Source organism: Leguminivora glycinivorella, chromosome 19 (genome assembly GCF_023078275.1).
Source record: "Leguminivora glycinivorella isolate SPB_JAAS2020 chromosome 19, LegGlyc_1.1, whole genome shotgun sequence".
Classification (NCBI taxonomy): domain Eukaryota; kingdom Metazoa; phylum Arthropoda; class Insecta; order Lepidoptera; family Tortricidae; genus Leguminivora; species Leguminivora glycinivorella.
Window position 1 is genome coordinate 12278952 of NC_062989.1, and position 9985 is coordinate 12288936.

Here is a 9985-nt window from a genome sequence, read left to right on the forward strand (position 1 = left end):
TCAGTCTGCCAATGATCTCTTTTTCTTTGTGTCACATCTGACATCAGCTGTCAACTGTCAAATCTATGTTTTTATTTTCTGCTGCTAGATTGTGTGCATGATTTTGCAATAAATTAAAATTTCTTTGTTTGTGTTAAATAAACCTGATAAAAATATCAAAATGGTAGGAATTATAGTGGTTTCATTCGATAGAATGTGGGATGTGATTCATAAATTGTTTAACATACACTTTATAGTTTCAGTTTGGATTCAACATGTTCCATGAAATATCGCGGCCCTTCAACATGTCTTACAGATGCTTCTCAGTGTCCATGCTGCCAGGAAACGAGAGACAGGATGTTGAGAGAGGAGGCAAAAGTTAGCAAATACTTTAAATTTGGTTACAATAGCGTTATTTCGAATATATCTTAGTCCTTATCTTTCTGCCCTTAGTTTTTCTTTCACATCATTGATTTTACAAATTTTGTACATGACTATCATGAAAACGTGAATGTGTCTGTAATTAATAGTATGTATATTGTATCTTCTGTTGGTGATCCTAATAAACAAATAAACAAAAACGTTGTCTTAACAAACTGTACCCAGAATAATGTACACCCCAAGCATTTAAAATAAAATAAAATGATTTATTACAGGGTAACACACTTAAAAAGATGCTCTAACTTACAAATTATTTTTCTAGGAACATTATCAGCAAATTAATAATATTTTTAATGATATTCAACTATGGAAGTAGCAAGTGATATAAATAAGATTCTAATTGGAATGTTTCCAGTAATCATGCCTCCGTCAGCACTGGAGCAGCTAACAAGGTTGAACATAGAGTACCCCATGATCTTCAAACTGACCAACAAGAAGTCCAAGAGGTCCACTCACTGTGGAGTGCTGGAGTTTGTGGCAGATGAAGGGAAAGTGTACTTGCCACACTGGGTATGTTGAATATTATTTATGAAGAACCAGGGGCGGCTCACTCCGCGAGTCTATCGCCACGCTACAAGTACATCCGGGCGGCCGCGAGTTCGCGGCCTACTCAGGGGTGGCGCGCATTCTCACGGAATGCATGTTCGCTCTTTCTATTGTTACTTTACGTCGCGATGTATTTTTAAGCAATCTGCGCGTGTGGAATGGCTAATAATACTTAGTTAAATAGACATATTGAATAAAATAAACACCATAAGACATTCTTACACAGATCTACTACTGATTAAGTCCCACGGAAAAGTTTAATAAGGCTTGTGATGTTGGAACTTTAACAAAAATATATAAATATAGTATATATACCTAGAAAGTACCCAAGAGTTGAATATAATAGTATAACATTTTATGTGAGTATTAATTCGTTTGAATCCATTGGTAACCCTATCACCGGACGCCGCGCACGTGCGGCTCGTTTCTTTGTTAGAATTTTGTAGGTATTTAAAAAGGCGGCATTTCGTGAACATCAAAGCAGTGGGCCTTCTGTACTTGTACTATTATATATTCTGTGGAAGAACTTTAATTGGGCAAGGTCTGTTATTTGTAAGTCTGAATTATTTGGCTTACACATACATATAGGTAAATAATGGGCCTTGGTAACTGCCAACCCTGCCTAGTAGTGTAAAGCAATAAAGTATTAGCTTCACTAGGAGCTTGCTTACTCGAAATAAATCAATAGATTTCACAATATATTATAAGGGCTATTTTACACAAAATGGTTATTTTCTCTCAAATGTGTAAAACATTTGGCTTTGGAAACATATTTTCTATTACTTTCTCCTGAAGTGGAAATTACTCTTTATATGTCTAAAATTTATAATGCACAATTATCTGTAATCCAAATTACTTACTAATATTATAAATGGGAAAGTGTGTGTGTCTGTTTGTTTGTCCGTCCTTCACGGCAAAACAGAGTGACGAATTGTCGTGTTTTTTTTAAGTGGAGATAGTTGAAGGAATGGAGAGTGACATAGGCTACTTTTTGTCTCTTTCTAACGCGAGTGAAGCCGCGGGCAAAAGCTAGTAGATAATAAGATGTTTATTTCCAGATGATGGCCAATCTGGTGATGGAGGAGGGAACCCTGCTCCAGATAGAGAGTGTCTCCCTGCCTGTGGCCACATTCTCCAAGTTCAAACCTCTTTCCGAAGACTTCTTAGACATAAGCAATCCTAAAGCAGGTAAATATGACATCTCCAGATCTCCACCGGGCAACTTTGCACAGACGATCCTAATGAGGTAGCTCTAGTTCATGTATGAAGCATTCAATGCACACTAGGTTCAAGCGCCGATCCAGAGAAGGGGAGGTTGTAGGGTCTTTGGGTTCTAGAATTGAACCATCAGCTTCAAATTCTTAGTAGGGTATATCAGTATATTCTAATAATATTATTAAATTAAAACGGGACTTAATCGCGTAAAACTTACGTTAAGTCCCGTTTTAATTTAATAATATGAGTGAAGATCGTGTTAGTTTAAATCAATATATATCCTAATAATGTCTATGAAGACTATTTTCTCATTTCATCAAGATGTTTTTGAAACTGAATAACAAACCTTACTTCTCTGGTGCAGCAACTCAAAGCGTGTCATGGCCTCCAACATGAGTTTTCGCCACTGGATCCATTCCTCTGCAGTTTCTCCTTCATCCTGGAGCTCATGCAGATCCTCGCCCAATAATAACTCTCTGAACTTTTTCCATTTCATACATTTTTATTTCACTCAAGATTCCCTAGAGCCTCTCTGAAGGAACTCTGTCCACCTTGCGAGCCCTTTGGCTTCTAACAACAGTAGCCAAAGTTTGACCTCCTCACATCACTAATTTTATAATGCATTGTATTGTGTACTCTTACTACATTTAATAATTATGTAGTATCATAACGAAATTGTGTTGATGAGGCACCTTCATCTCGCAATCCCAATTGCCCTGACTAAATAATCTATTATATATGAAATATTTAAGATACAGCGGGGCAAATGTAACTGGTCCATTTTTTCCATGTTTTACAATGTTTGCATTATTAAATAGAGTGTCCATCGGTTATATATGGTAGGCGTGTTCAGTGAATACATGTAGAACTCTACATCATAGTGTAATAATGGAAAAAATGGATTAGTCACAATTGCCCCCCAGTCGAGATTTTCTCCGCTGTACCTTAATCACAAATTTGTTTTTTAGTACTGGAGAACTGCCTACGTAACTTCTCATGCCTGACGACCGGTGACGTCATCGCCATCAAGTACAACTCCAAAGTGTACGAGCTGTGTGTGCTGGAAACCAAACCTGGAAATGCTGTCATCATCATAGAGTGTGATATGAACGTAAGTATCAGTGGCGGCGCGTGAAAGTTTTTGTTGGTAAAGCCGGAGGGGTTTTTGGGATCTGTTTTGTATGGTCTTCAACAGGTACTGCAGAATTTCAGGGAACCCGTTGGGAATCGAGTTGTATCGACGCTACGCCACTGGTAAGTATTTACCTTTCGTAAGCCTTATGACGGGGAAATACACCGTGTAACATGAGGGAACCGAAAGATTTTAACTAAGCACTTTTGAAGGCAAAATGAAGATAAAATGTTATATGACATCAAAGCAAAGCCAAAAAAAATTTTTTAAATTAGTTTTTTGGATGTATTTTTGCATAAAAAGTAAATTTTACTGGTAAAACTGGCACTTAAAACAAAAATTCACATTTTTTTCTAAAAATAAATCCTTTTTTGCAATGAGTTACTAGTTATTTACCGGTAATGGCACAACCCCCATCAAAATAGCATTTTATTCTGAGAAATAATAAGTGATTGTTATTTTTTTAATGCTTATAACTCTGAAAGTAGGCAAAATCCAGAAAGGTTTATATGACATTTTACTCTTCTAATATGATGAGGAATAGGCTGTTAATATTATTCGGTTTCCTTATGTGACACCGTTTATAGTCTTTCTATGTAGGAGAAATAACGATACAAACTCTCTTTTGTCCTAACAGGTGGAATTTGAATCTCCCGTCGGCTACAAGGAAGAGGAGCGTACAAGCCATGAAGCACAAAGCGAGGCCGAACAGGATCCTGCTGCCCTGATGCCTGAACCAAGCGGCTTCGTGCCTTTCAAGGGAGAAGGGAACAGGCTGGATGGCAAGAAGAAGAAGCTAGTCAGTGAGAGTGATTCTGAGCCAGCGGCTACAAGTCGACAGGTAAGAGTTTACTATACATAAGGAGCTGGGCGGTGATGGAACAATATACCACCGCCCTCATCCCTAAATCTAGCGCCTCGGTGTGGTGTCCTTTAAGGAACAGGCTAGATGGCAAGGAACTACTCAGTGAGAGCGATTCTGAGCCGCGGCGACAAGTCGACACTGTCTCTATTGACTCTAATTTTATACACTTATTATATTATAATATAACACCTGGTTCATAAATATTTTTATTAAAAATTCGATATTAAATTGGGCCTACTCGCGCTTGACCGATTTCTTAAATTTCTTTTTTTTTTCTTGGTCTAGGACAATTGGAAGTGGCCGAAAGGTTTTGATTACCGGTCAGTGAGTGAGTGAGTCAGTCAGTGCCAAAATTAGCTGTTTTCACAAGGTCATATTTCAGGCTCTACTGAAGCTATATCTATGAAATTTGGCATACTGCTTGAGTACTAGTATATGATTACGTATAGGTATAATTTTACTTCTGTAAGTACTTGAAATAGGTCCTGAGCTACAGGGGGGACAAAAGTGGGTTGAAACGGTTCGTGTAAATAGTGCACGGCATGCGCGCGGCCTCTTGCTGGAACTTGGCCTGCGCACTGCCGTGCGCTTAGATATATCGTTGTCTGACCTACCCGCAACACAAGCCTTCTTGAGCTTGATGATGCTGTCATGGCCGGTTTCGGCCACAGCGGCTGTGTGTTCTGGAACAGACAATTTCAAGAAAGAGAGTGTAGCTGTTCCACTCTCTGGTGTGCCTTTACGTGGCTCGCGTACCCTATCTTATGGCTAAATTTTCGAGCACATTTTGGGCACGTCAGCACACCACCTATCTCGTTTCCGGTCGAGTTCAACGAGGCGTTCAGTTTCAAAGTCCTTTACTCTATCATGAACGAGACGTCGCCATTCGGGCCGCTGCGCTGCCTTCCGCTCTCAGTCAGAGGGCTCAAGTTTGCACCTCTTCATGTGTATTTTCAGAACATCTTTATATCTTAAGTCTTGAGCTTACCGTGGGACTCAGTCAATCTGCGTAAGAATTATCATCCTCCTTGCGTAAGAATGTCCTATAATATAAATATATTATAATTCCTTCCAGCCCTACGTCCGTGGCATCCCGGACTACGAGTACGAGATCGGAACCATCCGGTTCATCCGCACGCGCCCGTCCAGCGCGCGCGAGGAGACGCCCATACAACCCTTCGAGGCCTTCAAAGGAGAGGGCTTCACGCTACGCACTGCCAAGTCCAACTAATGTTTTACGCTGCAGACAAAGCCACGCTACCGCTGACCATACAGCCTGGGAAAAAAGAATAGAAATAATACGGGCGCCACCGTCACTTTTGTATAAAAAAAGTAAGTGTTACTATGAAAAAAAAAAATGTCCCATTTCTACTCTATTTTTGCCAATACTTATAATTATAGGGACTGATACAAACGAATAGAAAACCAACTGCGTCTTGTATGCCCATTGAAACATCAGCGTGAAATTCACGGACAAGATGGAGTATGTATCAGCCTTTAAGGGCCTTATCACACTTGCGATTTGCGGGCGATTTGAAAGCGAAACGAAAAGTTCGCCGCGTCTAGAGTCGAGACGTCATGCTGTATTCATCAGCAAAATTAATTTCTATCCACTTTAGTTTAAGTCGATATTTGTAGTAGTTTATTATCTACGAATGTGGACAAATGGACAAGCAACAATAATGGCACCGTCGGAAGATTCAAACACTTGCAAGGGATATCGCGGCGAACACGCTGCGCACTCGCGGCGAACTCGCTGCGCCTTCGCTTCGCTTTCAAATCGCCCGCAAATCGCAAGTGTGATAAGGCCCTAAGTAAAAAAAAAGGCGTTTGGCGTCGAGTGTGTACGGTCAGAGCGTGCGCGGTCTTTGTGTTAGGCGCTGCTGCCACCGAAAGCAAGTAAGCGACGAGCTATCGGCAATAGAAACGAACAAAAGATGGAGAGACGCGACGATAGCGCGAGTTATAAGTTCGTCACCGAGCGATGAACTATAAATAGCTCGCTCTCTCTTTTATTTACACGGGAGCGACTATCTTTTGTTCGTTTCTACCGCCGATAGGTCAAAGCTTACTCGTTTTGGTGGGACTAGTTAAGGTGGCTGAAGGTTTCGTCACATTGCAATGGCATAATGGAGAGGGGCTTACGCCCCATTGCAGTCTGATGAAGCAAAGATCTGATTGGATCAAGCCGTGAATAGACGTAGAGTAGACGTAAGCTAATGCTAAATAACAAGAGACAAAAATTTTAAGACACGATTATCTTCTTCATAAAAAGGTTCCTAAACTTGAACCAATTGAACCTGCAGGTTCAGGTTAGCTATCATGAACTCAAAAGTTTCTGTACCTATCTCTATAATTCAGGCAGGCAAGTATGGTCGCGCGATAAATGATAAAACCTCTGGAGGTCAAGACACTAAAAGCTACACTGACAATGACAATGTACACGTTATTGCTGCAAATTTTGAGACGCAACTATGGGAAAGAGTGAGTGACAAATATATGCATCTCTTTCTTGTTTCAAAACATGCAGGTGCAATAAGAAATTTATGTTCTAATGGTCCCCCAGGATTACTAGTCTTCATTCAATCGGGACTATTAAAATAGCACCGTGTCTCAAGGTAGCTATTGTTCTTAGGGCAGGTACAGACTGCTGTTTATAATATGTTAACTGCACCAAATACTATGTAAACTCTACGAGTTAATACGTGCAGCTCGGTGCCAAAGTTGGCAACATGCACACTAGCGCTCCTAGCGGTATGAGTTGATCAAAATAGTTTAGTTTCATACAGCATAAAATTTAAAAAAATTACAAATTCTTATTTTTTTGTTTTATTCCGTCTAAAAATGTTAAAGTAGATCAAGTAATAGCATTTTCTATTTTAATTTACTAAAATAAAAGTCTGAACAACTACTTTGATCAACTCGAACCGCTAGGTGGCGCTAGTAAAATTGTTGCCGCTCAACAAGAATCTTATATACATACTGGATATTGCACGCCGAACATTACTTTGAAGCCAGAAAATTTGACCTTGAATTACGTCACGCCGGTCTTGCATCTCTTTCTTTAGGGTGTCCATGATTAAGCATACATTAGGGATATCCCGCGGAATTTGACGTATTACATCTCTCGACACAGGCTTAAAACCTTTGAACCTCCGTTTTGACAATATTCTCAGCTTGATATGATATTGATATGTGTTAAAATGTCAAATATTAATATTAGCGCCATCTATCTGAGCGTACCTACCCCAAAGGTGTATCGCCATCTAGCTCACCGTACCTTTTTCTGTATGGTTTTGAGGTACGTTTTTTTCTTAGACTTTATCTGTCTATACGGAGTTACATAAGTATTTGTCTTTTACTAACTGACACCTGTGTTTATTAAAGCATGCAATGGAATATATATTTTAGTGTTTTGGTCACTTTAAACCATCACAATAATATTTTGGTAGTAACTACTGGGAAAACTAATCCCAGTAGCTATCAACCCCCGGTGTGGTAATTAACAATGTGGGGGAAATCCCAGTAGTTAGGACAGGTAAAATTTCTAAATTTCTTTCTGTGTCATAATCTTCAGGCTTAAAGTGCAAATCTGCAAATTGTCGAACGCTCTGAAACATTTCCTTTTATCGGTACAATCGACAGCCAACAGCCAATGCTGCCTCCTTCCTTCATCTTTTGGAACACTGAAAAGTTTAATATTATTCATGTTAATTGTAAAGACATAAATTATATAAAGTTGGTATTATTATACTGTGATATGAACTATGAACATAGAAACCGTACCAAGTTGATAGATTTAGCTCCATTCAATAAGAGTAAATACCATGCAAGAAAAAGATTGGTCACCCTAGTCGTAAAACCACACATAGCATTATTTTTCTTTAAAGGTCATATTTATCGTTCTAAACCTATTCGTGGGAATTTTGATATAATTTGAGACAATGAAAACAATATAATGATAAGAAGTAACCAAGATTACAAGCAAAATAGAAGAAAATTTATTGCCAGTGAGGTTTATGAACATTTTGGTAAAATAAGTACTTACTTGTGAAATTTTACGTCGGATTTCGGTTTCCATTTACTTCCACAATGGTTCACTATGCAATATATAGCTCAGAACTTAAGTAAATCGTCGAAAAACGTTTATTTTGCAAAATAAATCTCTGAATCGGTGAATGAATTTTGACAATTCTGACATATCGGGCATATTTTTTTATTATTAGTGTTCCCATAGTACGCAGGAGGTAAATACCGGAGAAATAAGGTTTTTGATTGAGTTTTTTTTTTGTATAATACAAAGAAAAGTAAGTCAATTTGATTGAAGAATGTTTTATACGTTTTTTTTATTAACTTATCTGGCAATACATCACAGTGTTGGAATGAGATAGAACATAGGAGTAAAGGTGAATGAACCTGGCTTCAACTCATTGGTCGGCACGCACTATCCAGAGATATATATAAAATTCTTGCCGCTCAATTGTATGGGAAACGTCAGAAGCTGCACGTATTAACTCTAAAGTTTATATAGTATTTGACTGCACATTGCCACCTCCTTTCCATACAAATAGCAGTATATCTGTACCGGCACTAAGTTCTAGAAATGTAGACATGAAAAGCTCTCTGCAGGGCATTTTTCACCATATCTGTCACGTTATAACAAGTATATAAGTGCGTAAGTGCACGCATATATGACAAGTGACTTAAACAACTATGATATCAATGACATGGCCACTGGTGTCATAGTCATATGAATGGAGAAAACATGGGATCCATCCACGTTTAATGTATAAAAGGCCAATAGTAACATGTGTGGGAACATTATTTCTTGAACTATCCTTTTTGGCAATATTATTACCATTCCATGTTTGCGTTATATTTATCGAAAAATAATAGTGATAGAAATAATTTGTCATACATGCTGTGTGGCCGTTCCTAAGTAGATTTTATACATACGTTGAAAGGGTTATGCATAAGCTTATTAATGTATGGCTGTATTGTATTGAAAGATTCTGTAAAATAAAAATACATGTGATCTCTACTTTGGGCCAAAAGTTTTTCATTTTAAGGTGAAGTATGACAAAGTATGTACTAGGCTTATAATAAATTTTTCCCCTCACTAGCTCGGAAACACGTGTTTTGTCCTTTAATACCAGCGGGTAAAAACGCATTTTATCCACTAGTGGGTAAAGTAATTTGACCTTGAATAAAGTCAAATTAACTGCTTTAAAATTGATAAAAGCAGGTGAATCTAGTAATAAAGATGATTTACCACCTGTGGAACTACTGGAAGCAGTGATAAACGCATTTTTTGCGTTGTAGTTTCCTCGCTATAGTGAGGGGAAAAGTTTTGTGTTACACTCGGGTGCAAATATGTATTTTACTTCTCGTGTTTTAAAAAACTCGCAAGTTCAGGATTCTATTCTCGAACCACTCGCTTCGCTCGTGGTTCAACTATAGACTCCTTTCACTTGCTCGTTTTTAAATTCCACACTCGGCGTTAAAATACAACTTTGCCCCCTTGTATAACAAATAACTATAAAAGTGAAAAATGTCTGTCTGGGGTAAAACATTTCGCTGGCTTGGTTGAAGTCTTGGTGACTCAGGTGGCAGAGTGCTGTGGCCTATTTCACCATAGTGACATTGATGATTCTGTGGTTATTTATTTTCTGGGTTGATAAGTAACATTGTTATTGTACTCCGCATCAATATTTCCTTGTTGAACAGTATCGATCCAGACACCTAAGGCAGAAATTTTCCACTTTTACTTTTATTCTAAGCCTAGTGGCATTGATTGCAGACGTTTC

The 9985-nt window shown here is 38.4% G+C and overlaps 1 protein-coding gene across 2 annotated transcripts; it reads left to right on the top strand.

Annotated features, from left to right (window-relative positions):
- The first annotated feature begins 42 nt into the window (after window positions 1-42).
- LOC125236667 (ubiquitin fusion degradation protein 1 homolog) lies at window positions 43-6851 on the top strand. 2 transcript variants are annotated; one of them, XM_048143561.1, is made up of 7 exons: window positions 43-163; window positions 243-357; window positions 776-930; window positions 2025-2154; window positions 3150-3292; window positions 3951-4154; window positions 5254-6851. In XM_048143561.1, the coding sequence occupies exons 1-7, from the start codon at window positions 161-163 to the stop codon at window positions 5407-5409; spliced, it is 906 nt and encodes a 301-aa protein (XP_047999518.1). In that variant the 5' UTR covers window positions 43-160; the 3' UTR covers window positions 5410-6851. The 2 variants fall into 2 exon arrangements, with proteins under 2 accessions (XP_047999518.1, XP_047999517.1); XM_048143560.1 differs by having other exon boundaries at window positions 56-163; window positions 237-357.
- Window positions 6852-9985: the final 3134 nt, after the last annotated feature.

Coding starts and splice junctions, on each gene's coding strand:
- LOC125236667 (XM_048143560.1), top strand. Junction 931..2,024: donor AAGTGTACTTGCCACACTGG/GTATGTTGAATA, acceptor GTTTATTTCCAG/ATGATGGCCAATCTGGTGAT. Junction 3,293..3,950: donor TCATAGAGTGTGATATGAAC/GTAAGTATCAGT, acceptor TTGTCCTAACAG/GTGGAATTTGAATCTCCCGT.